Source organism: Scylla paramamosain, chromosome 29 (assembly GCF_035594125.1).
Source record: "Scylla paramamosain isolate STU-SP2022 chromosome 29, ASM3559412v1, whole genome shotgun sequence".
Taxonomy (NCBI): Eukaryota; Metazoa; Arthropoda; class Malacostraca; order Decapoda; family Portunidae; genus Scylla; species Scylla paramamosain.
The window spans coordinates 15,144,380-15,171,762 of NC_087179.1; the positions used below are offsets into that span (position 1 = coordinate 15,144,380).

Sequence of the window (27,383 nt, forward strand, 5' to 3'; positions counted from 1 at the left end):
TGATCATCCACTACACGCGCCACATTACAACAGTAGCAGTCGAGACGTGGAGCAGCGTCTCAACGGAGCAAGTAGAACTACTGAGTGAAGCAGGGGGTGCGAGCCAACATGAACCCGTGCAAAGGGAACGACGGAAGAAGTGCGTGTGATCCCCCCCATCCCGGTTTGGCTGGCTCGAGGACCAGCAGGAGAGATGTCTCGCTGCCCGTAGAAGCCAAGCCCGGAGTGGGACAGATGTTGCTACTCGTTGGACACTGGAACACCGTTCAAGAGTGTTTTCTCGTCTCTGGTCTCTTTCCCTCTCCCCAATGGGAAGTGTGAATGTGATCGTGTGTGTTCTGAGCTCTCTCCACCTCTTGGTAGCGGCTGATAGTGTGAAGTCAATCTTCTCCACATTGCAGACACACCTAAGTGTGTAGTTGTCACGCACGTAAGGCATGGTTCTCTACGCTGCAGACACGTAGGTGTGTAGTTGTCACGCACGAACGCACGCCTCTGGACATAATTGCCCTCGCACGAGTCATTGTGATTTGTGCCACCGTCACTGTGCATCTTCACCTCTGAGTGCCAGTGGTGCTATTAATAAGACTAGCCAGTAATGGAGGAAAACAAAGCAGAAGAGAGCAGTCTGCCGACTAATAAGGAAATACATAATCCTACTGCCTCTTGCACTACAGCGGCAACAAGAAAAAAGCCTCGACGCTGCAGAGAGAACGACCTCCGAAAGGCCAGACAGGGCGGAAGACTGAGTGAACAGGTGCAATGAGTGTACGATCACTTCACGTTTCTGAAGTCCACTTTTTTTAACGTATTGCTTCTAGTACAGCGTATTGTGGTGGTTTCATCATTTTCATTTCTCTAGTGTTTTGTAAAGGGTAAGTATTTCTGTTTTGTATCTCCTGTCTCCATTCTTGTGTGTTACCGTAGCCTTCGTGGTAGAGTGTTCCTGTGTCAGCAAATGTTTATGTCAAGTGTTTGTAAGTATTTATGAACTATTTTGGGCCATCTAATTTTTGTTGTTCTCTGGTCTATAAAACAAGCACTGGAGTATGATGCGCACTGCAATCTTTGCCTTTATATAGAGGTGCAATAACTGCCTTCCTCATGGAGTTATAAAGGGTATTAATTCCATGCCTTTCCGCCATTCATCAGGTAAATTACTTTCTCTTGCCTTCTTGCCAGTTCACTCATTAGGAGCATCCATCACTACCACTTCACTTTGATACTTTAATATGTCTTGTCATGCCATCAGTGCCTGCAGCTTTGCCACACTTTAACTATTGTTTTCTCTGCCTCATCTTACCAATTCCTCTTTGCACAAATATATATTATCCACCTGCTTCCATACCCATGCTAGGTGTTATTGCTTCTCTGGCTTCTCTTACTATCTTATTCATTAGACAATCAAAATATCTTTTCACACACATTCCACTTCCTCTTAGCAACCCATAAGATCGTCATCTCTTCATTCTTACACTTCCACTCTCCTCTTTCTCCTCACTTTCCAAAATTTCTTATTCCCATTGAATTTTCACTCAGCTTGCTAACAAATTCTTCATCTACACTCCTTTTACTCTTTTCATGTCCTTGCTGGCCTTAACCCTGGAAAGACCTGTGGACTTGATGGGTCCCTTCTATTGTTCTCTGAAACTGTGTCTCTGTGCTTGCACCTTGCCTAGTCGAACCCATCCAACTTCATCTATCAACATCAACCATCCTTCTTGCAGGAAATTTGCCTACATTCAGCCTGTTCCTAAAAAGGGTGACCTCTCTAATCCCTCAAACTACTGTCCTATTACTTAAATTTCCTGCCTACCTAAAATTTTTGAATAATCTATCCTCAAGAGGAAGATTCTTAAACATCTTTCACTTCTATCTGATCACCAGTATGGGTTCCGTCAAGGCTGCTCTACTGGTGATCTTCTGGTTTTCCTCACTGAGTCTTGGTCATCCTCTTTTAGGGATTTTGGTGAAACAGTTGCTGTTGCCTTAGACATATCAAAGGTTTTTGATGGAGTCTGGCACAAAGCTTTGATTTCTAAACTACCCTCCTATGGCTTCTATCCTTCTCTCAGTAATATCATCTCAAGTTTCCTTTCTGACCATTCTATTGCTGCTGTGGTAGATGGTCACTGTTCTTCAAAATCTATTAACAGTGGTGTTCCTCAGGATTCTGTCCTGTCACCCACTCTCACCCTTTTATTCATCAGTGATCTTCTAAACCAAACTTCTTATCCTATCCACTCCTATGCACTTTTCCACACCTTTTCATAGGCATCCAACCCTTCAGGAAGTAAACAATTCATGCAAGGAAGCCACAGAATTCACAATATTAAGTTTGCAAAGCAAACTTAATATTGTAATTGTTCAATGCCTCAAAAACTCAGTTGCTCTATCTATCAACTCAACACAACCTTCCTATATATATAACTATCCCCTCTTCTTCAGTGACAATCAACTGTCCCCCTCTTCTACACTGAACATACTCGGTTTGTTCTTTACTTATAATCTAAACTGGAAATTTCACATCTCATCTCTAGCTAAAACAGCTTCTATAAAGTTAGGCATCCTGAGTCATCTCCACCAGTTCCACTCATACCACTCTTCTAGACAGGCTGGAATCAAAAGCATTTTATCTTACCAACTCCTCTCCTCTAACTGACTGTCTTCAGCCTCTGTCTCATTGCCACAGTGTTGTATGTCTTGCTATCTTCTACCACTATTTTCTCAATAATTGCTTTTTTTCATCTTGCTAACTGCATGGCTCACTGCACAAGACTTTCAGTTTTCTCTGATCCCTATTCTGTCCACCTCTCTAATGCAAGGGTTAATCAGTATTCTCAATCATTCATCCCTTTCTCTGGTAAACTCTGGAACTCCCAGTATTTCCACCTTTCAGTGACAAACTCTTCAAAAGGGAAGGTTCAAGACGCCTATCCTCCAATATTTGATTATCCTATTTGACTTTTCTTTAGAAACTGGCATTAAATGGGGCTTTTTATTTTCAATTTTGTTATTGCCTTTGGCTAGTGGCCTTCTTTTATAAAAAAGAAAAATGTTCTTGCTATTTTTTTCAATTTTTCTCATTTTAAATTCCTCTGCCATTTTTCTTCGTAAGACTTTCTCACATTTTTTCTCTTCTCTTTTGCAGGCTCAGTTTCATCTGACCACCATGCACTTCCCATACTGCTGCTCTGAGCCTACTTTACCTTACCATTTCAACTGCTGCTGTAGCCACTATATGCTTGAATACATTTTAAATGCTCACATTTGACCCTTCCTCAACCACCACCATAGTTTCTGTCTTTCACATACCTTCTCATATTTCTCTCTGCACTCCTTTCTGTTTTTTTTTTCTTTTTTTTTATGTAGGAAAGACACTGGCCAAGGACAACAAAAATCCAATAAAAATAGCCCACTGAGATGCCAGTCCCATAAAAGGGTCCAAAGTGGTAGTAAAAGATTGAAGGATAAGTGTCTTGAAACCTCCCTCTTAAAGGAATTCAAGTCATAGGAAGGTGGAAATACAGAAGCAGGCAGGGAGTTCCAGAGTTTACCAGAGAAAGGGATGAATGATTGAGAAAGCTGGTTAACTCTTGCATTAGAGAGGTGGACAGAATAGGAGTGAGAGAAAGAAGAAAGTCTTGCGCAGCGAGGCTGTGGGAGGAGAGGAGGCACACAGTTCGCAAGATCAGAAGAGCAGTGAGCATGAAAATAGCGGCAGAAGACAGCTAAAGATGCAACATTACGGCGGTGAGAGAGAGGCTGAAGACAGTCAGTTAGAGGAGAGGAGTTGATGAGACGAAAAGCTTTTGATTCCACCCTGTCTAGAAGAGCAGTATGAGTGGAACCCCCCCAGACATGTGAAGCATACTCCATACATGGACAGATAAGGCCCTTGTACAGAGTTAGCAGCTGTGGGGGTGAGAAAAACTGGCAGAGACGTCTCAGAACACCTAACTTCATAGAAGCTGTTTTAGCTAGAGATGAGATGTGAAGTTTCCAGTTCAGATTATAAGTAAAGGACAGACCAAGGATGTTCAGTGTAGAAGAGGGGGACAGTTGAGTGTCATCGAAGAAGAGGGGATAGTTGTCTGGAAGGTTGTGTCGAGTTGATAGATGGAGGAATTGAGTTTTTGAGGCACTGAACAATACCAAGTTTGCTCTGCCCCAATCAGAAATTTTAGAAAGATCAAAAGTCAGGCATTCTATGGCTTCCCTGTGTGAAATGTTTACTTCCTAAAGGGTTGGACATCCATGAAAAGATGTGGAAAAGTGCAGGGTGGTATCATCAGCATAGAAGTGGACAGGACAAGAAGTTTGGTTTAGAAGGTCATTGATGAATAAGAAGAGAGTGGGTGACAGGACAAAACCCTGAGGAACACCACTGTTAATAGATTTAGGAGAAGAGCAGTGACCATCTACCACAGCAGCAATAGAATGGTCAGAAAGGAAACTTGAGATGAAGTTACAGAGAGAAGGATAGAAGCTGTAGGAGGGTAGTTTGGAAAGCAGAGCTTTGTTCCAGACTCTATCAAAAGCTTTTGATATATCCAAGGCAACAGCAAAAGTTTCACCAAAATCTCTAAAAGAGGATGACCAAGACTCAGATAGAAGGTTGTGAAGTGATAGATGTTTAAGAATTTTCCTGTTGAGGATAGATTCAAAAACTTTAGATAGACAGGAAATTAAAGCAATAGGACAGTAGTTTGAGGGATTTGAATGGTCACCCTTTTTAGGAAGAGGCTGAATGTAGGCAAACTTTCAACAAGGAAAGGTAGATGTTGACAGACAGAGTTGAAAGAGTTTGACTAGGCAAGGTACAAGCACAGAGGCATAGTTTCAGAGAACAATAGGAGGGACCCCAACAGGTCCATAAGCCTTCAGAGGGTTTAGGTCAGCGAGGGCATGGAAAACATCATTGCAAAGAATTTTAATAGGTAGCATGAAGTAGTCAGAGGGTGGAGGAGAGGGAGGAACAAGCCCAGAATTGTCCAAGGTAGAGTTTTTAGCAAAGGTTTGAGCGAAGAGTTCAGCTTTAGAAATAGATGTGATAGCAGTGGTGCCATCTGGTTGAAATAAAGGAGGGAAAGAAGAAGCAAAGTTATTGGAAATATTTTTGGCTAGATGTCAGAAGTCTCAAGGGGATGTTAGATTTTGAGAGATTGACACTGTTAATGAAGGAGTTTTTGGCTAGTTGGAGAACAGACTTGGCATGGTTCCAGGCAGAAATATAAAAGTGAATGAAATTCTGGTGATGGAAGGCTTAAGTGCCTTTTGTGGACTACCTGTCATGTATAGCACGAGAACAAGCTGTGTTAAACCAACGTTTGGAAGGTTTAGGACAAGAAAAAAGAGAGAAATGTACGCTTCCATGCCAGACACTATCACCTCTGTTATGCACTAGCACACAAAGACGGGTCTCTGACATGGAAGCAGTAGTCATTCCAAGGAAAGTCAAAATGTATTAGTACTAATGTAAGTACTCACTTTCTAACAACATTCCTACCATACTCCCATCTTTCATCATAACTACCACAGCATAGTGGCCTTAGCAAGCAAACTTTCCTTTCACTACTTTGACATCCAATACGAGTACATCTTTCCTTAATCTTTTATATACTGCAGACTCTCCTCTCGCCTTATCCATGAATATCTGTCAGAAATAACTCACTCCATACCAGTCCACCAGGCACTCCATTTTTATTAATTCCATTTACTCCCAATTTTTCCACTACACTTAAAGCTCACTACTAAACTTTTCTTTATAGCAACACCACCTCATCTTTCTGGACCTCTTGCTGTCACCTTTTGCATTTAATTGAAGGTGCATGCAAAAGTATGCATACTTTTACCTACTTTTCCCACAGCATCCTAGATCCTTGCCACTTATGTGCCTCTATTCCCTTCCATAGTAGTGAGGACATTTATGTAGTGCACATCCTTCTTTCTTCTTCCCTTGCTTGTTATTCAGCACCACCCCTCACCACTCCTACTTCCTCCCACACCCCACTCTCGATTTCCATTCATGTAGTTAACTGTCCTTGAACCTTTCATATATAATTGTTGCACTCTTGCTCTGTCCTTAAATTCTTCCTATTAGTACAACACTGAATATCAATCAACCAGTTTTCTATTTGTTTAGTTATGTGTCAGTGGGCAATGCACCTCCTCTGTCCCCTCAGGGCATCAAACATCAGTATTAACCTATGGCTTTATTGGTTTATTTAGACTTCTCAGAGGACTTGGAATCCCGCATGGAGGAGCGCCTGCGACGGATTTCCTCTTGCCTCTTCTCCTTGGCTTCCTTCTGCCTGACAGCCAGCAGCTTGGCATAGTCGGCCTTCTCCTCCTTGTTCTTGACAGCACGCTGCCTCTTGAGGGCCTTCTTATGTCTCTTGCGCTGTGGGAAAAACAATACCTTAGGATACATGGGAGACAACTAACATAACTAAAAGGCATCTAGATGTCAAAATGAATATGGAGTATATAAAACTACTTGTTCTGTATATGGACACAAGAATAGGACATGAAAAATTAATCTCCCACAACAAGTAACAAAATGAAGTGAAGGATGATTGCATATATTCTCCACCTTTACTGTGGTAATGTACGACATCAGTGCCTCTAGGATCACTCCTACCACCACCACCATCACCTCACCTGCAGCACAACAGGGGTGATGAGACGCTGGATCTTGGGTGCCTTGGTCTTGGGCTTCTTCCCCTCCTTGCTGGCCAGGGGGCGCCTGATCACGTACTGACGCACGTCATCCTGTTTGCTCAGGTTGAAGAGCTTGCGGATCTTGGAGGCACGCTTGGGACCCAGACGGCGGGGCACAGAGCCGTCAGTCAGGCCAGGGATCTCCTGCAAGGTGGTGGCAAGTGTTGGGATGACAAAGCTAACTTGACAGCATGTGAAGCCAAGGAAAAGTACATAAATGAGTAACAACAAGATCAAACAAACAGTACTGGAGAACCTCCAGCAAGGTGTTGAGGGACGTGTTAGGCCATCAAAACTGAACCACAAACAAAATGAAGCTATGTCTGACAAACAAGATCAAACATGTGGTACTGACCCCATCACCCTTCTTGATGATGACCAAAGCCAACACTGACAGATTGGAGTCCACAATGCAGCCACGCACAGACTTCCTCTTGCGCTCACCAGTGCGGCGAGGACGGTAGCAGGAGTGCCCCTTGGAAAGCAGGAGTCGTACACGGTCTGGGGAAAGGAAGAAGTAAGACAGTGGTAATCACAGCCTAACTGTATCTCCTGATAAATGTTTGGATTTTCAACTGGAGCAAACCACAGTTGTCTGGTAATTTCAACTTTTGAGTAATTTCATGTGATACAGTACAATGGGTGGAATATTGCCAAATAATGCAACTTGAAGAAATACATCAATTAGTAATTGGTGTATGTCAACAACATACTGACAACACTCTAAGGCAGTAAAGAGTCACAGGAAGGACTGAAGAGGTTCCAATCACAGAGACCAGTTTAAAATTCAAAATGATGCATGACAAATTAATGTTCACAGAGGTAACACAGAAGCTAACAAGTCACCAGTACATGAGAGGGGACAGGGACAGTATGCATACTTACTGTTAGTGAGGACACCCTGCTTCATGGGGAAGCCCTGCTTGTCATTGCCACCAGCAATGCGCAGCACGTAGCCCTTCCACTCATCACCAAGGGAGTCAGCCTCCACCTCCTGTCCCATGCGCTTCTCATTGAAGATGCGAGTCTTCTTCTCATCATCAAACTCAAAAAGCTTCTGGCACCCCGTAGCGGGGTAGGAAACGTTTAACTGTGTGGGAGAGATCACAGGTGAGAGCAGAGAAACAGGTAACATGCAGTCCAAATAACTAATCTCTATTTCATGCACTGTTCCCAGCAGCAGGCAAACAGGAGTAGGACTCCCTAACCTCTGGCTGGAAGTTGCTTTGCCACAAGGTGAAACGCCGTTAAGGGGCCATGTAGGGCTCCACAGCTGCCTAGTTGTGGCCATACTAAAACTATACCCATCTCACTAAATTTGAATGATCAACAACAAAAGATTATAGCTTAAGAAATCTTCACTGTAGACACCATGAAGTATGCCCTGAGGTACAAGTGTATAAGCACTATGTATAACAATGTGCAGCAGTTAACAAAAAAAGGTGGTCTCCATCATTGCTCCACAACCTGTGTCTGTGGCTCATCACACTCAAGTCTCCAGCATCAGACCACAACAGCCTGCACCACACCATTAATGCAGGCCAGCACAGCGGTCAACCTGCACCACACACCACATGTTTACCTAAGACTGGTGGCACAAACCTACGTGCATGCTTCATTCAGACACTCAGGCAGGAATAACTGGCATGACCACACTTCGGTGCCTCCGCTCACCACAGCACCACCACACACCACATCACTCCCTATCTTCACTCAAAAAGCAACCAGAGAAATGTGGTAAGAACTCACGTGGAACCGGACACACACACACACACACACACACACACTATTTATTCACTACACACCCACGAAAAGTGCAAATCCAGGTTAAGATGTGTCAGGTAAACATGTGGAGCCGGACACACACATGCACGAGGCTAACACCACCACCACTACCACACCGCACACACCACCACGTTTAACTTCTTCCACCGCACTTATTTCCCTTTTCACCCAGGCATTTTAACTCTCCACCTAACCGGCAGTAGTTTATCTTCATTTCTGGTGTAGTATTGGATGGTTTGAGCAGCACATGAGGGAGAAATTGCACTAGTTTATACCTTCATGTCGCCGTGCTGCCTCCCTCTCCCTGTCCTCCCTCGGAAAGACTCTCCCAGCGCCCCCTTCAGTCCCCCTCCCTTCTCTCCCTTCCCTCCCCCTCCTCTCATATCGTGGAGCTTTGAATAAATTTCTTTATATGGAGTTCTGCAGTGCTTGTTTTATATGTTTAGGTATGAGAAAAATAGTAGGTTTGTGTTTTTGAGGTGGGATTATTGAGTTTCCTCTTTTTCAGGAACTTGTCAACATCATTAACCCAATTGTGGTGATGTTGCAAAATGGAGTTATGGTAATTCTAGTTTTCTTTTATTTTTTTCCCTCTCTCTCTCTCTCTCTCTCTCTTTAATAAATATAAAAATTCTGTATATAAAAATTCTGGTGTATTTTCAGGTTTTACACAAAATCCTTAAAATCTGAAAGGCAAGTAAGGGCACGTGTATTCTTTCTAATGCTTTAAACTAATTTATAAAAAAATATGTTTATGTTGTTAGATTATAATTCATATCGAAATTTATTTTCATGCGCAAGCAACGCAATTTTGACAAAGAGATGCTTGAATTGCTGATGCTGGAACGCATTCAGCATCTGCTTGCATTGCTGCAGGCTTCTACTCGTCTCTTCCTGACAGAAAACTTGTTTATTCATGACTAGAACAATGCAATATAAAACATTCTCCATGATACACACACTTATGAAACCCATGCATCACAAAAAGCATTTCACCACATGCACTCCTATCCTGCAGGCACACCACAGACCACTCTCGGGCGAGTGCTGGGGAAAGATAGAAGTGTATTGTGGGACGGGTTCACATATCCATGCCTGTAGATCCCGTCAGTGGTGAGTGGTAGTGGCATGCAGGATGAAGGGAACCCTGAAGGTTGGAGCTGAAGGGAGAAGGGTCTGATGAGTGAGAAAGGAAAGAACGAAGGAAAAAGGATTGGTCAGGGTTTGAGGAGGCTGAGGGACGATGGTCTGAGGGGCTGAGAGACGGGGGAATAGACATTGATAGGGGCTGAGCGAAGAGGGCTGGAGAGGATGTGCAAGTGCTTGGGAGAGGACGAGAGGGGGCGAGGGAGTGCCAGGGCGCGCGCTGGGCGGCATGACGTCACGTGACTTAAAGCGTCACACCAAAACAAAACTTGCGAGGCGCAGGTCCTGTGCAGTCCGTGAGCCCGGCGGCTGCTGCTGCTCCAACCAGGGTGAGGCTGCCTGCCGCGGGAGAGTGCCAGTGCTCCGGTGACACAGCCAGGGGGCCACAGGGAACACTGGAGTGGTGGTGCCAGGGTGGCGGCGGGGGCGTGGATGGCACCTGGCGGGGGTGGCGGAGGGGTCGCCTTGGTCACGGCACACCGCTCATTAAATGCTATTGTCCTGCACCCTGGCCTAGCCCGCCCCGCACTGCTGCAGGCGGCGGGACGTGCTGGTCTGCTGGTGCTGGTGATGGTGGTGCCAGACAACAGGGTGCCAGGGGCGTGTGTCTTTGTGTGTCCAAAGGGTTTGTGTTTGTAGGTAACCCACACACTACCCACTGCCTGACACACACACACACACACACACACACACACACACACACACACACACACACACACACACACACACACACATATATATATATATATATAAACTAATGGCCAAACAAAGTAGCATCTTCACCCATATTAGGGAATAAAAAATGTGCACTAGCAATGAGTTTGAATTAGACAGTTGCCTGGACCAGTGTATGTTAGTTAAATTAGTGTTCACCTTTGTTGCTTTCATACTGCATTGTATCTTTCACCACTGGCCACCCTGGTTGATAGAAATGGATAAAGCAAGTTTATTTTTATCATAACATGTTTGTTTTGTGTGTATTTTAGCAAGCTGCTTTGTAACTGTAGTGATAGGACAGCCAAGGCCGACTAAGAATTACTTGGGCTTTGTTTATCACACGTAGCCTGATGAGCTGCAATACAGCACTACCTGGAGTCAGCATAGGATAGGTGAGATTGTGTATGAGAGTGGGAGGAGTCACAGTATTATTTCTATCTATTGCCAACAGATGGGGGACGAGTGGAGCATCAAGAGCCTAAGCCAGACCATTGAGGATGACGAGGAGGAAGATCTAGTGCCCACCACACCCAGCCAGGAGGATATAGACATCACCGCCCCTTCCCAGGACAGCACCTCGCTCCTTGCAGACACTCATGGCCCTGGTGTGTGTCTCCTGTCTGCTGCCACACAAACCACCTTTCCTCCCTTAACTCTACCACTACTATGCATTCTTTTCCCCATTATCCCACCATTCCATCATTTGCTGTTCTCTTTCATCCATCTATAACTCATTGATTCTACCATTTCCTAGTCTTTTTTACTGCTCCATCTCTCCATGACACCATAACCCCACCATGTTGTAAGCTGTATTACCTCTTTGTCTCTCCTTTACTACCTTATCCCACCATTTCCTAGCCTCTGTTATCCTTCCACCTTTGTATTCCTTCCCTGTTCTACTCTGGTACTCCATTTCTTCCCTCACCTTATTACTCCACCACAGGCCGGCGAAAGGTACCACAGACGCTCTCCCTCGGGCTCCCAGAAGACCCTGAAAGTGAGTCCCTTCCATTCCTGCCCCTGGAGTGGGAGCCACAGTTCCCCGTGACGCCAGCCCAAGAAAATGGACACTCCCCGGTTGACAGATTTCTCAAGGGCCGTGTTGACTCCCCCACTGAGGACCGGGACTTCGACATGGCACTGGGCAGCTGCAACGGCCAGGGTGAGCCCCTCCCAGGGTGCTCTGCTATCTGGGCCACCAGGAGTGCAAGTATGGCTCCCAGTCCCTCTTGTCTCCTCCCTTTACATTCCTGAATAATACATGTTTCCTTGTCTTTTAGTCTCCATCTTCCTTGTCCTCTTGTATTCCTCCTTCTCCTCCTCCTCCTCCTCCTCCTCCTCCTCCTCCTCCTCCTCCTCCTCCTCCTCCTCCTCCTCCTCCTCCTCCTCCTCCTCCTCCTCCTCCTCCGCTCATCATTCCCTATTGATAAGCCAAGATCACCTAGAAGACCATCAGTAATCAACTTCACAGCTGCTCTCTTATCACCAATACTCATGTCATTCACCTCCTTTATCCACTACTGTCACCTGTAACTACTAACACAGCCCTCGGACCTCTTTATGATATCAACACCACTCAATCATCTTTTAGTTTTCTTAGGACATCTACTCAGCAGTCTGAATTTCCTAGTGTGACATGAACTCTTGCACACAGGTGAGGTTGGGGTGGTTCGAGAGGCCAGCGGTGGCAATGGCTCAGGTGACGGCTCCAGCACCAGCAGCCGGGAGAAAACCACAGAGGATGCCACAAAACAGGACACAGCCAGAGATGGGGAGAAGGAGACTGCGGGAGGAGAGGAGGGCACAGGTGGTGGGGGACAGGGAGGAGGGGACCAGGGTAAAGGTGGGGACAAGGGTGGCAAGAAACGCTCTGGGACAGAGGAAGAGGAAGAGGAGAGCAGTCATGAGCCCTCCAGTGACTCCAGTGAAGGGTGAGATATGTGCTTTGCATAATGTTGTGTGAAGGTGGATATTGTATGATCCCGTCTCTCACTAGTAGAGTGTTTTGTGCTGTATATTTCTATTGTACTGTGTGATTTTCTTTAATTATTAGTGATGATTTGCAGTGTATCACTTCAAAGTCTCCAAAAGTTGTTGTACTGACTTGTGTTGTGGCTGACAGGGTGGCAATGACTAGCACCAGCAGGGAACACAAGCAGGAGGATGAGGGGGTTGGACCCTCACAGCCCCAGACTGGAGTCGCCCCCACCAGCGAAAGTGGTAAGATAGTACAAGAACACAAGCAGCATCAGAGATGAGTGTCACATGCTATAGATAACACTTAGGGCTGATTTCACAGTTGCTTGGTAACGTTCCCTTACCAACTTGGTAACAGGCATTACCGACACAGTCATTTTTGTGGTTTCAGTAATCTCCATTCTAGTAACGATCATAACAAAATGAACACCTCTGATTTGGTAATGTTGGTATGCTGGAGTGGCCTCAATAGACAAAATAGTCAATTATTGACAAAAGAACTGATCATACCAGCATTAAATATATATATATATAGAGAGAGAGAGAGAGAGAGAGAGAGATAATGGCATGGAAATAATTCACTGACACCTTCAATACGACATATCCATCTGCAATTATGGTTACGTTTTGTGATTTAATTTCTTCCCTTTGAGTATCAAATTTCACCAAACTGCTTATGTCAACCAGGTACATATTATATCATCTAATTCTTTCTCCCTCATTGCTTTACACATACATTGTTGATCAAAATATTTTGAGTTTTATACAAATAACCCTGACCTGTTAATTTTCAGGACAGTGACTATTTTTTTTGGGGTAAAACTATGATGAAAGTATTAGCAATGAAATTAATAAACTGAATTCATCTAAACTAACTAAACTAAACCTAGCCCTCCAATGGAAATGGTAATTTTGTTTCAATGTCATCTAATTTTTCTCTTGGGTGACAAATTCCATATAGCCCATCCATATTACAGTTTTCATCAGCTGGTGAAGTGAATTCACACCACCATCTAAATTTTACTTAAATTTTATCATAATACTATTATAGCTTACAAAGTATTGCTGTATTGTTATAGAATTTTAATATATAGTTTAGGATATAATACAAATACAATAGGATAGGAATTTGTGCTATTTGCAAAAAAAAAAAAACACTATTAAGCTCCACTGGGGAGGCCCAGCAGCTCCCAGGCCAGCATTGCCAAAGGTTCCAATTTCTGGTAAGGATCAAAACAAACAATGCTGCAAAATACAACTGTGAAATCAGATTTGTTGTTGGTGGTGATCACATCTCATTGGTGATGCTCACAACAACGGGAAGCGAATGTGAACTCAACCCCTTAGACACTTTTGGTTCTCATCAAAGATATTTTGAAAGACAGTAGAGATAATTATTTTGGTTCTCATGGATGATGATGAATACTTCTTAAGCTGTCACTGTGATCATGAAAATACCTTTGAAAATCCATAATATCCATTTGAGCCTGATGAAAGTAGTAAAGATTAGGTGCTGAGGTGTATGAGAATATGGTTCATAAGATGCACATAGACCAGTGACTTGTGGTGTGTCTGGCAGGTCGGGAGAAAGCTGTCACGTCCCAGGATGATCTGTTTGCCAGTCAGGAAGCAGAACTTCCACTCCACCCATTGCAGAGGGAGGCCTTCCAACCACCAGGTGCTGATAAACATCCTTCTGAGAGGAATATTATGAGAGTACTTGGTGTTGCCAGTAATGCCAGGGAAAATTATTATTGCTGACAGGTGTGTGGGAAGTAAGATCCAAGGTAAGAAAGGTGACAGTAATAGATGTGTGGTGGTACCCTCAGGTCCTGAGCCAGAGGGCCTAACTGTGACCCCTGCCACCACCATGCCCATCTTGCAGTTGTCCCAGGAGGAGGAGGAGGCCCGGGACCCCCTCATCACCCACTCTCCCCCAAGGTAACCACCTGGGTCTTTCATTCTCCTATTAGTTTGCTAAACCTTTGTTACATTTTCAGTTCCTGCTCCTTTCTTAGATACAACATTGCTTATGTTAGAAAGGGGAAAATATGATTCTCTCTCTCTCTCTCTCTCTCTCTCTCTCTCTCTCTCTCTCTCTCTCTCTCTCTCTCTCTCTCTCTCTCTCTCTCTCTCTCTCTCTCTCTCTCTCTCTCTCTCCCTCTCCATTTGCATCATGTAAATTAATTTTATTCATCCTCAGGATATTAGCAGACACTCCAGCCTGCACCGGTTCATCATCATCTCCCAGCAGCCCTCATGTGCAGCTGTCACCCCTGAAGAGGAAGAGGAGTGACTCAGAGACACCTCTCTCAGAGTCAGACACAGCCCAGGTGCCTCTTAAACTGCGCAAGACAGAGCCAGCCACCAGTTGCAGTAGTGAGTCAGGAGAGGAGCCAGTCAACGTGGGTTACAAGGCCCTCACCAGCAAGGATGTGGAGATCAGTCCCAAGCAGATCCACCCACCCCTCCGAACCTCAAAGCTACCACCACGCACATCCACGGTCAAGTCACTCACCTTCCAGTCCAGCAGCAGCAGTGACGAACCATGTGAGGGACCACTGCGGCTGCCAGTGGATACAGAGGCAGAGGAAGAGAGCAGTGACAAGGAGAGACTCAGTGCACCAGCTACAGGAGATGCCAGGAAAGATAAATCTGCTTCAGACAAAGAAGGGGAGAGTGAGAAGGGATCAGATGTGAAACTGGCAATAAGATCCTTCCCAATGCCCATGAGAATGCATGCTTCACCTGGTGGGGAGAGCGGATCCCAAAGTTCTGAGAAGGAGGACAGTGACGTTGAGATCCTCGAGGATGACCCAAAGAACCGCAGCATAGAGGTGGTGTATGAGAAGCCCAAAGAGCGACTCTCCCTTGAAGCAGGGATGGAGTCACAAGACCTGAATCTGGTGCTGGAGTCCTCCACTCAGCCTGACCCTCTGTTCCGAGATCCAGCCAGTCAGGACCGCATGCATAGTGAATCAGACCCACTCCTGCATCTCAGTAGGTCAGAACCTCCTGAGGCTATGGACCACACACCAGTTGGGACGGCAGATCCTGTTGAGGGCACCATGCCAGCCACACAGATTGAAAAAATATGCAAACCTGCCATCCACACCCAACCAGACATTGAGTCTTTAATTACTCTTCCTCTGCGAGATTCTCAGACCAAAGGCAAACCTACTGAGACCACAGCAGGTGTATCAGAAGAGGCTGAGAGGGAGAAGAGCAATCAGAGTGAAGCAGAGAGTCAGGAAAAGCAGGAAACCCAAGAAGACAGACCTCCACCTGATGGCACCCAGTCTTCCCAGGCATCACTGAGGTTACAGATGCCAAACATTTGCACACCTTCCTCACAGGAATGCCAGCACCTGCCAGAGAGTGAGTCCCTGTTTGTGAAAGTGTCAAAAGCTGCTAATAAGAGAGTCCATCAAGAGGAATTGCTCAGTGCAGACACAAAGAAAGATGAAAAGAGTTGTGAGATGATCACTGACTCCTCCCTTGAGGTCACAGAAGTTGATAAGACAGAGGAAGATCATTCCACTAAGGAGGCATCAGACGGGAGAACCACTGGGCCAGAAAGTGTCTCCAACTCTTCTACTCCAGTGTATCCCCTGGCTCCCTCCAGATCCTGCCAGTCCACTCCTTTTGCTAGTCAGCACCTTAAGTCCTCACAGATAACATCCCTCCTGGGTTCTGGCAGGAAGGACGGCTCACACAGTGTTGGTTCAATCGAGGGCTCAAAGCCTATCTTGGTAGAGGAGACGGACAGTGAGGATGAAGGAACCCCTCATAGGAAGCGTAAAAAATTGCGCCCGCCTGCTGCCAAGGCATCGCTCAGCAAGAGAGGCTCCCAGCTACTGGAAGCAGAAGAGAAGGAAACTGCAACCTCACCTCCAAATACTAGTCAGGGAGTCAGTCTCAGTGCCTCTAACACAGACAAGGAAGCCTCCAAGTCCCACACCACCTCTCCTGAGGAAGGATCCAGTGCCAAGTCAGTGACATTCAAGTCTCCTGACACACAGGTCTTGGAAGCTCAGGGGCCTTTCAACAGCATGCTGGAGCTGTTGAGGGCCGGCTTCAGGGAGACACGCACACTGAGGCCGGCAGTGGAGTATGTTCATCCAGAAAGCGGCGAGAGGCTGGTGTTGACTCAGGATGGGAGTCAAGTGTTGGTGTGCACCATTTTGAGTGCCTTCCACAACTCCAGCAGTGGCAGCAGCAGCAGCAGCAGCCGTAGGACCTCTGAAGTGAGCAGCCTGTCCACTACCACCAGTTCCTCCGGTTACCTGGGAGACAAGAGCTCTTCGTCCTCGGGGTGTTCGCGCCGTGCCTCCACCATTTCCAGCATTGAGTCCTCTCGGCTGTCCATAGGCAGTGTGGTGACCCTGCCTTCCCCACCTCGGCCCCAGAAGAGCACAGCCTTTCTGGTGCCTGCCATGGGGTCAAGAGGCCAGGCAGGAAGTGGGGCTGAGGGCGACTCCCCCAAGGTGGTGGAGCAGGTGTGTCTTGACTCTCCACCAAAAAAACCTGCCGAGCCGGCTCCCTCCAGCAGTGATGGGGGTTCCAGGACTCCCAGCCGAAGGGGGAGAGGGAGGGCCCGTGGTCGTCCCAGAGGGCGGGAAGCTAGCCGGGGCACCCCCAGGAGAGGTCGAGGCCGAGGTCGGGGTAGGGGCATGGCTGCAAGACCCTCAGATGATTCTGACTCAGACAATGCAGATGATGCCCAAGCTGCATCACTCAGCCCCCCCAACACCCCCAACCCTCCTGAACCAGAAGATGAGGAGCTGCCACCTGGCTTGTCAGATCTTCGAGGCTCCCTGCCACCAGAGGTGTGGAGGATGCTGCAGGCTTCTCAGGCACCACTCTCAGAGGAGGAGGAGGAGGCGTTTGTGGGACGTGTGGGTGGAGACTCAGAGCAGCAGCTGGCACACATCCTCAGGCGGGTGCGTGAGGTGGAGCTGGAGCCCGACCTGCTGGTGTTTGCACGCTTCACCGACAACAAGTTTTACTCAGCTGTTCTGCGAAGTCGTGATGGCGCAGACCGCTGGCACGTGCAGTTCACCTTGGACCAGTATGAGGCATCAGTGCGGGAGGTATACCTGCTGCCCACGTCCCTGCTGCCTCGGGGCCAGGCCTGCTATGTGCGGCAGCAGTCAGACTCTGAACACTACAGTGACATGGGTGTGGTGAAGGGCCACATCAGGGTGGGCAGCACCATCCTACACATTGTGGAGACAGACCGAGGTGCCACCCAGCGCGTGCTGCATTCACACCTCCTTCTCAGTGGTGCCCAGGCCCACCACATGCTGCAGGCAAGACACAATTTCCGCTCAATGGTTGCCTCACCAGGCAGAGATGTGTCCCTGGACAACATTGTGGCTGGGCGGCGGCGGCGGCAGCAGCAGGATAAGCAGTTCTACTCGCCACGCTCCAAGAAGGCTGACGAGAATCTGGACACCAGCGAGGCCACGGCTGGGGAAGGCGATGAGCTGCACGAGCTGGCAGGCTCCAGGTCAGTGACACGTAACCTGGCACTGTTAGTATTTCCTAATAGTGTAGTGACCTTGTCTTGCCTCGAAAGACTAAATAATTGTTCTTTACATACAATGAATAAAATGCTGCATCAGTTGATTATTATCATACATACATTGGTACTTCAAATTTAGACTGTGAATTATGCAAGAAAGTTACACTGAACCTGAATCTGCAAAACTCAGTATAATAATTGCCAGAATAAAGGATAAATACTTTTATGTTCATCAAAAAACTCAATCTGAAATCATTTTCTTTATCTAAATATAAAGAAAACTGCTGAAATTATATTTGTAAATTTGTATATCCTTTCCCTGTTCATAATTAATATTTCAAAGGAAAGTCTAATCATGAAATATTTAGTGACTGCTGCAAACACAGATTCATAAATATGAGACATCACAAAGCTTGGTGTGTCACAGTACAGGTGATACAGCTCACTGCAGCTACTTGTGTTTGTCAAGACTTGTGGCCTGTGTTTAACCTCCACCACCATCACCACCAGCAGGACACCGAGCAGCAGGAAGGCTGCCCGCGGACGCAACCTGTACGCTGTGGCAGAGGAGAGTGATGTGGCTGAACTCACCCCCAAGAAAAGGAGAATTGGCACAACCCCAAGGGGATCCCACACCCCCCGCGGCACCCACCGGTACCGTGGCACCGCAAGGACCCTGATGCAAGAGAGAGACCGCCAGCTACAGGAGGAATTGGCGGCCCAGGTGGAAGTCATGCACTCCCCTCTCCTGGCCACTCCCCCAAAGAAGCGTGGCCGTCCCCCGGGTAAGACTCCACCACACAGATGGAGAAAACTACCACATGTATTGATGTCATGGTGATGGCTGCATGTCTGCTTTCTGTTTATATTAATTCATTCAAGCTTTTATTTACAAACATCAGCCTTTCCTAAATACTTAATTGCAATACAATTTTTGACAACTACTAAAAAATTATTCATTGCACATTGTGTAATGCTTTTGGTGTGTTCATGAATCCACCAACAGGTTTTACAGCAACTGTCACATGAAGGTCTGAGGGCCTCTTGTAGCTCTCCTTATGTTCTTTTTAATCTGTCTATGTTAATTCCATAGAGAGTGCCATTTAACTCTCACTGTAATATGCAACACCTCAAAGCACTAGAAATAATGAAATCTTTATAAAACATTGACAAGAAAGAAAAAAAAGCAAATTAAAAGAATATATATAGCAGCATTTAGTCAGTATAATGTTTAAAGATTGCTGTGGAGCAAGGAGAAAGATCTCAGAATGGTTAATGATTAGGGAAGACCTTACCAAACTGCAGGGAAGTGTTAATGCAGGTGCAGTGCCATAAGACACACACCAACCTGGCCTGTTCCTCTCCCTTGTGCAGGCCAGACCAGTAGTACCCTGACCCCTGTGAGAGAGCCCAAGCTGGACGAGATGCCAGAGGATCCCAGCTTGGGACCGCTGCCTCCTGTGGGGTCCCAGATGTTCAAGGGTCAGTCCTGGGAGATCTTGTACTTTCATACATTAGGGAGTGTTAGGATGTATATGAATTGTGTAGAGAGAGAGGTACATGGAAGCTTGAACACTGTCATTTTGTTTTTTGATCTTCCTTTGACTTATGTAAAAAGTATCTGATACTGATTTCTGTTGAGAGAGTAACCTTTCTGGGAAGTTAGTTTTATAGTTATTATCTGTTTCTTGTCTTGTACTAAATAGTGGTGAGGTTGTACTGTATTATCATATGTAATTTTGTAAATGTATTATGTGTACTGTCTTTAATACTAGTCTTTACAGTTTCCAGGTTTATATGTTTTCTAAGCATTGTATGTTTTCTTTAGTGTGAAGGAGGTTTGATGAGGGATGGTGTGTGAGGGAGTGTTTCGTTGCAGGCTACACCATCCTCATGACCAGTGGTGACAGTAGCATCCGCAAGAACCAGAGTCTGGATAATGGTGAGTATGTACCCTGCCACACACACACACACACATTTAAAGATGTGTTGCTAGTATATAGATAAGAAAGAGACAGAGGATCACTTTATTCTCTCTAGCTTTGAGTTATTAGGCAAGTTTACTCATTTACTTATTATTCACCTCAAATAAATACCAGCATAAGCATGTCGTATATACATATTTGAGCACACAATTTCTCACCACTGTACTCAAGAACTTGTAATTAAACCATCAGAGAACCTCCCGCCATTTGACAAGGAATACATGGCCGCCCAAATCCGTCGTGGAAGTGGAAACGTCCTGGAAAAATATTCAGAGGCGGAGATCATCCTGGTGGAACAAGGCACCAGCTCCTCCATTACCAAGACGCCACAGAAGTCAAAGAAGAAGAGTGGCTCTCCATCCTCCAGCACCACCACTCTCCTCCTCATCTCCAACACACACTGCCGGACCGCCAAGTATATCCAGTGCCTGGCCTCCGGGGTGCCCATCGTCTCCTTCCAGTGGGTCATCAACTCATGCAAGCAGGTGGGTGGATCAGGCACATCTGTCAAGTCTCTACCTGTGGGGAACTCTTTATCTCTTCCTTATGTGGTATCATTGTTTTTTCTTCTTTATTGTATAATTTAATTTGTTTATTCCTGTGATCCCTTTTCTCCTATCTTTTTCTGGAAGCTGGATCTCCTCACTATTAAAACTTAGAATTGGCATGATGTATCTTGTTCCTTTTGAGTGTGGGGCCTTGTGACTGCTGTGGAAAGGTTGTCACCAACATTTCTGAGTTTTTACATACTCCTCTTCCCTCCCTTCACAGAACAAAGCGCTGCCATGGAAGATGTACCTTTTGCCATCTGGGGAGCAAGAGTCAGGAGAAGTCTGTGAGCAGAACCTGTTAGAGGAGGAGGGTGGGTTCCTCATGCAGAGGTACCTGCTGGCAGGGCAACGCATATTCCTGGGTTCCTCAGATAATTCTGAATTCTGTCCTCTATGGCAACCTCTGTTGGTCTCGGCAGGAGCCAAAGTCAGAGTGCGGCCTAGAACAGGTGAGTGCTGTCCTTGGTAGTGGCAGAGTTGTCTAGATAAACACATCTTGCCTCACTGCAACACCTGGATGTCCTCTTACAACTTACATGTACTCATCTATTACTAAGTGGTGGTGGTGTCATTGCAAAATCTCTTTAACACCCTCCTTTTTTCCTTTGATGAGTAAAACATGTAAGCACATAATGACCTTAAATAATGATAGTAGTTGAGGTGTTTACTGTTTTCTGACAAGTATGACTGTGTTGGTAGGAAACCTGAACCGTGTGTTGGACAAAAGCATGACGCTAGTGGTGGGAGACAGCAGCCTACCCCAGGACGAGGAACAGCGGGCCAGACAGCTGGGCCTGCCAGTAGTATCCACTGAGTGGGTGATCCAGTCCCTCATCCAGGGCACGCAGCTTTCCCACGAGTCCTTCCTGCGGCCACTGGGGAGGCCCTCGGGGTCCAGCACCAGAGGGGAAAACTGAACTCTGGATTTCCAAAGTGAAGAGTATGTTTGTAGGAGCCAGTTTTTGGATAGATTGCCATAGAAGAGTTTTTGACGCATTTCCCTGTCTGTGGAAATGAGAACTTTTATGTGTGTAGATGAAGATACAACAGTAAGGAATTTTCCTCCTCACTTCCACCTGGATTGTAACTGTTGCACCACAATTGAGCCTCAGTGTAGTGTTCTGTATAAAGCTTGTTGTCACAGTAGATTTTGGTAGGCAGCAAGTAGGAGGTGAATCATATCATTTCAATTCCATCATTAATTATATACATGCATATAATGTCATACTTATTTTAGATTTAAAACCTCCGTCATCTCTCCTCAGAAGGAACCATTAGGAAAGATGGATTGACAGACAAGGTTTTTAAATTTCTGTATTGATATTTTTATTACTTCTGAAATTGATATGCACATACTTGTGACCTAGTACAATTTAGGGCTTGGCAGTGTGTGCCTCCCTAGCAGGTTGACCAAACTTGACCTGAGCCAGAGGTGCAGCACTTTGGCTAAGAGGCCTCACAAGGCAAGTGTTTGCCCACACTGGCTCCCTGGCTCGCTGGCTTGCTGCCAGCCAAAGCCTCATGGAGTCCACAAACATGTTAATGTCCTGCTCACAAGGAGAGGGTATTTCTCTTGACAAGAAAATTTTTACAAATCAGCATACAGGTCCATCTATTCTTTTGTAAGTGCTGTCAGCTGTGTGTGCGTGTGTGCGTGTGTGTATGTATGTGTGTACATAGGAACATGCAGACGTGAATTTAGTATAGTGATAATTACATTTTTTATGACTGCAGAATGAATCTTGTTAGCATGTGCTGAAAACAAACCCCAAAGACTGAAGCACAAAGCCACATGGGGTGAGATGGTGGTCTCACTCTGCCAGGGAAGCTGTCAGGACAACACTGAAAAGGGTTGGCATATATGGTAGCTATTGATTAAATTGCACTTTATTTGTAAGTTTTTATAATTGCTTCAAATGTGCCATAAGTTTGTGAACAGAGGAACTGGGGCACACATGTGAAAAAATACTCAAGATGCAATCCATAAATTCCCTGACTGTTTGTTTGAAGGACTTGGGCAACCAGAAGGGGCTAACTGGGTTAGTCAAGTAAAAATGGAGGTTGATGCACAACTCACCCAATTAGTCATCTATGTTGTGTTAAAAAAAAAGTTGCATTAGAATGCCTTCTTTGCTTTTGCATAAATTAAAATAATTTATTTCAGAAACCTTGTGAAGGCCAGGGCTTTGCAAAACTATGATTTAAAAAAATGAAGTGAAAAGAACATTACATTACTGTTGGAAATAAAGAGAAAATATAATAGAAACTGGCATCTGAGATACAAAAGTGAAGGAAATACGCATGAGGAGATACAAGTGCAAAGGCTGTCTCCCTGGCCTGGAGCAGAACTATTGAAGCCCTCAAAGCAGACAGTTTGGGAAGCTTGCATTGCACCTCTTCCAAGACACTGGAGTACTGCAGCAATAAAATCAGCAGCTGTTTGTTGTGCTGTTGTTTGGACTTGACAGGGATAAATGTGACATCTATATTATCTAAGTTTACCTTCACCAGGTGTTACCAAGGATCTCTATCATTCACTAACAAGGAAAGACAAACAGGTGGTTGGGGCTTGTATCTCTCCACCTGCTTTGTGCATGGAGCCACTGGTGGCTTTCCTACCTAGTACAGTCATGGTCATTAGTTAAGTAACATAACACAGACACCACCCAACTTACCAGCAAGTTATGTTCCAGACAGTCATTTGTAAGTCGTTATTTTGTAAAACTTTCAGTGACTAGGTAATGTGGTAAAATTGTGTAAAAACAATATTGTACATTACACAGTGATAAAGATATTGTATACGTAATAATAAGACAAAACAAATTAATAGATTGTACAAATACTGTATGTACTGGTGTACTGTAACTGCAGGCTACATTTCCCATTTTCCCCACCAGATTTCTTTAGATGACTAGCTTAGTTTCATTGAGATGGCTTGACACTTCTTAGCAGTGCTAGCATCATCAATAGCCTTACTCTTCTCACCACCCATGAATGATAATCAGAAAGTGAAAAAAAAACACAAAAAAAATCTTGGAGCACAATCGAACAGGTCTTACCAGGTTGAGAGTTGAGTGTAAACATCTCTGGATGTTCATAAGTTGGGAAGTGTCTGCATTCATTTTCACTGTTCAGTATGTTTCCTCATTCTGAAGTTGTGTGATCTTATAAAGCCTGATAACTTGATGGGTTCCAAGGAGATTAGGGGACTTGAGGGAGAAGGCTAAGCATTGGTAGAAAGTCTCTGTGGCAGGTTGCTTGACTTCTGACCATGACTATGCCTGGAGGTGTGTGTGTAGCAGGCCATCTTGACAAAACTACATCAACACCACACACATCTATTTCCTCATCTGATGTACTTTTTGACCCTGTCATTTCATTGCTTACTCATTCTTTCTCACCATCACTCCCTCTCAAAAATCATGACACCATTTGAAACATTTAGTTATTCCTACATTCCAACTCTGTTAATGTTCATGTACCTTCATTTAATCATTCACCTATAATTTCTGTTGATTTGTGTTTTCTTTTGTATGCTCATGTATTGTACATATATTGATTTTTATTGTGCGAAATTCGCACCATAATATTTTGTAAGCATTTCAAATTCTTATCATAAGTTTGTACATAGTTAATCCTTTTTTTCCAGATGCCTAAGAGTTTTTTTTCTCTCTAGTGGTCTCCCGGTATATTTGTCGTGTACAGATTGGTTCATTTACAGGATGGATTGATAAGTCCTTGACAAGTCATGAAATTGGCTTATAGCTGCACCAATTTTTCTGGTGCCTTCATAGTAGAATCTAGCACCAACATAATGCTCTTACTCTGCCCATTCTTCTGTGATCCTGCCTCCTTTCCACACATTACCCTGTTCTGCCCCAACTTATACTTACCTTGATGCCTTTTCTCATGTTTCCTTCTCTTTCTCTCTTTCTAACTTGATATCATGCCTTCACCACATTCATGTCCACCTAATTTCATTGCTTTCCCATATCCCTTTCCTCCCATACCCTCATCTCTCTTTTGTTTCCAGCAGTGCCAAGTGACCTCTAGTCTGGCACACACTCATCCTTCCTCCCTTCGGTCATTCAGTCAGTCCTCATCCTCATGACAGGAACACCTTCAACACAGGCACGTACACATTACTTCCGAATTATAACTAAATAGTGATCAGGCTTCCCATACTCTTTAGTAATGATGTGATTCAGTGAGGGTTTGTCCAGCATGGGCAGGCTGTAATACAGGAGGGTCTAAGACTGATGTGTGTTGTCTGGCAGTGGGCTGTGACATGTGACATCACACCATCCTGTTGTTGTCTGACTTTACCGTATCTCCCACACTTATCCCAGAGCTGCTGCTGGCTGTGTCCTGGTGCTGGATAAATCTTCACTGTGGACTAGTGTCTTGTATAATTTGAACCTCCTGGTCTTCCTTCTTGAAGTGTAAATGAAGAAAATTATACCTTGGAAATATCTTCAGCACTGCATGAAATGTGGTGGTTTATTATTATAATTGTTGCTGTTATTATTATGTTGTTGTTATTGTGATCATTATTCCAGGGTTAGAGTGTGAAAAATGACTCTCAAACACTCTGCCTGACCAAATACTTGGTGTTTCTGGTCTGAAGATTATTTGGTTGGGTCTTTTTCAGACTGCTCATTGAGAGTGTCTGTGTGTATGCTTACATGCATGCATACACATATGCATGTGTTTGTTGTTGGTCTGTGTTTGGATGGCTGCTGCAGAGGACCAGAATGGTGAGACACCTGGAAGTGGTAAAGAGGCAGTATCCAGAGAGGTAAGAGGGTTGTAGTGGATGAGCAAATGGTGAATGTGTAGGCAAAGGCATTATTTTTATTTTATTTTTTTTTTTTTTTGTCCATCTTGTTGTTAATGTTGAATTTGCAGATTCTTCATTTTTTATTTATAAGGATCAGTGTGCCACTAATGTCTGTGATCTTGGACATTTGCAGCTTTAACATTTATTATAGCCATTATATGGTTAAAAAGGCTGTTCATGTCTTAGGAAACTTTTTTTTTTTTTTTTTTTTTTTTTTTTCTCAAATGTAGAATGGTATCAGGAAAGATATGTGGATGTATGTCATTGTATGTGAAAGCATGAAAGAGAGGGAGAGTGTAGCTGTAATGTATATTAAGTTGGATTCTACTTAATTCAGCTTCGATAAACTACTCCTAAACTGCTCATTATCAATGCTGAAGGGTTTTTGAAGATGTCACTGCAGATTTTTTTTTTTTTTTTTTTTTTTTTTTTTAGTGTTAGGCACTTGTCTGCGTGGGGCTGTGCGTGTTAATGTTCATATCGGCTGTGTTATTCAGTGCTGGTGTTGTTAAGAGTGCAGTTGTTTTTCTGTGATTCTCATTTGGGTAGATTCCATTGAAAGAGCTAGTGAGCTTGCAAGACTCAAGATTCACCCAATGCTTCATGCAGTGACTTGGTTCTCATTATGTAAATTGTGATGGTTGTAAATCATTGCATTTATATTTTTAATCATATTAGTAAGAGAAAAATTGTCACTTTTCATGTTTTATTTTATGCACAAAGATTTTTTTTTTTTTTTTTTTTTTTTTTGTGTGTGTGTGTGTGTGTAAAGATTTCCTTGTAAAGAAACTGCTATGTTCTAATGGAGTACACTGTTAGAATATGGACACTTTCTTCTGCTCAAATTTTTTTATCTTTAAGTGAAGATCTGCAGAATTTCCATCTCTTTATCCTCAGTTAGTGACTGCAGTATTGTGTAGGAAGACCCACATAACATTTGACATGTACATTGTGTTCCTTCTTGATGTCTTAGATACAGTCATGGTCAGAAGTCAAGGAACAGCACTCACCACCACTGTGTTTGGTGCTTTCCCTCAGTCTCAACTCCTCTCATGCATGATGAATCTATCAATTATCAGGATTTGCAAGGAGGTTGTAAGCATACCAGAGGACTTAGCACTGAGGAAATACGTTAAAGGCAGTAGAAATAAGTGCAGAAATTTATTGGATTTTTGGTCATGAGTATGCAGTGATACCTGTCAAACTACTTGTTGTGGAGTGACTGTGGGGCATGCAGATGCAGGTCATGACCAGTGGGCTTTATGAGTGACAGTTTGAGCCAGCATGTTGAAAGAAATTACTTGAGTGGCTGTCATTGCTTGCTATTATTTACATTATATATGAAAGGAATTCTTTCGTAATGTTGCTTTGGTACTGAATTAGTGACATAATTAGTAATCTGTTTCTACATTTTTCTTTTTGATCAACTGGAATATCTTGTAAAACTTCACATTAAAAAGCCAAACTGTTAACCAAGCGAACATGTGTAATCTGCTGTATACGTTTCTTCATTTCTGCTTGCTAGTGTATTGTGTTTTATCTGATCAAAAGAAAGAATCAGATTAAAGATACCAGTAGCCAACAATTGACAGGTTGTATGGTTAATATTTGGCAAATGACAAGCACCAGTCCCTTAAGGAATAACATTGTTATTACAGTACATATCAACTGCTGCTTGAGTTTGTGAGGACAGAAGTGCTTGTGTTGATGGCTAGTTTGACAGCCAGTGCCCCACCTCACCCCTGGACTCACCACACACAGCAGGCAGCATGCAGTCAGGCATTAAATTTACGTAATTTCTAGTGCTGTGCAGTCACATAAAAAATTAAAAAAGAAAAAAATCTAGGTTAAGGTTTTATCACCAGTGTATGAGGACATGAGGAAAATGTGTGTGTGTGCGTGCATGTGTGTGCGACATCATATGCAAGTTATTTTTTACCCATTTTGTCAAATCTTTCTGAAAAAAAAGTGCAAACACCCAAAGGAAATTAATGTAGTGCCCTTTTAAAACTTGTACATTATCACCACCACCACCACCCCACCGTGAGGACATCCACCTCTAACATTAAGCTCTGTACAACCCTTCACACCAGGAATACATTCATAGTCTGTGCCATAAATGTCAAAGAGCG

The 27,383-nt window shown here is 44.4% G+C and overlaps 2 protein-coding genes across 12 annotated transcripts in view; one reads left to right on the forward strand and one right to left on the reverse strand.

The window, feature by feature from the left end:
* LOC135115391 (TP53-binding protein 1-like) overlaps positions 1–27,383 on the forward strand; it is a 27,923-nt gene extending 540 nt beyond the window's left edge. Inside the window, exons 1-15 of one of the 11 annotated variants that reach the window (XR_010275980.1) lie at positions 9,843–9,983; positions 10,823–10,976; positions 11,315–11,581; positions 12,026–12,302; positions 12,494–12,591; positions 13,928–14,026; positions 14,178–14,289; positions 14,552–17,860; positions 18,386–18,660; positions 19,250–19,357; positions 19,755–19,817; positions 20,053–20,345; positions 20,632–20,860; positions 21,111–25,209; positions 26,225–27,383. Coding sequence is in view for 8 of the 11 variants with exons in the window: in XM_064032127.1 (XP_063888197.1) it covers positions 10,823–10,976; positions 11,315–11,581; positions 12,026–12,302; positions 12,494–12,591; positions 13,928–14,026; positions 14,178–14,289; positions 14,552–17,860; positions 18,386–18,660; positions 19,250–19,357; positions 19,755–19,817; positions 20,053–20,345; positions 20,632–20,860; positions 21,111–21,328 (5,502 nt within the window). In the remaining 3 variants the exon portion in view is untranslated. Of the gene's footprint in view, positions 876–8,980; positions 9,622–9,842; positions 9,984–10,822; positions 10,977–11,314; positions 11,582–12,025; positions 12,303–12,493; positions 12,592–13,927; positions 14,027–14,177; positions 14,290–14,551; positions 17,861–18,385; positions 18,661–19,249; positions 19,358–19,703; positions 19,818–20,052; positions 20,346–20,631; positions 20,861–21,110 lie in introns of those variants that run through there. The other 10 variants (XR_010275979.1, XM_064032128.1, XM_064032129.1 and 7 more) reach the window with 10 other exon arrangements.
* LOC135115393 (small ribosomal subunit protein eS6-like) lies at positions 6,201–8,866 on the reverse strand. Its single transcript, XM_064032135.1, has 5 exons — positions 8,784–8,866; positions 7,609–7,813; positions 7,079–7,224; positions 6,664–6,867; positions 6,201–6,403 (listed from the first exon to the last, which is right to left on the reverse strand). Exons 1-5 carry the CDS (start codon positions 8,787–8,789, stop codon positions 6,224–6,226), a joined length of 741 nt encoding a protein of 246 aa, XP_063888205.1. The 5' UTR covers positions 8,790–8,866; the 3' UTR covers positions 6,201–6,223.

Coding starts and splice junctions, on each gene's coding strand:
- LOC135115393 (XM_064032135.1), bottom strand. Junction 7,225..7,608: donor GCAGGGTGTCCTCACTAACA/GTAAGTATGCAT, acceptor TCCTTTCCCCAG/ACCGTGTACGACTCCTGCTT. Junction 6,868..7,078: donor TCATCAAGAAGGGTGATGGG/GTCAGTACCACA, acceptor ACCACCTTGCAG/GAGATCCCTGGCCTGACTGA.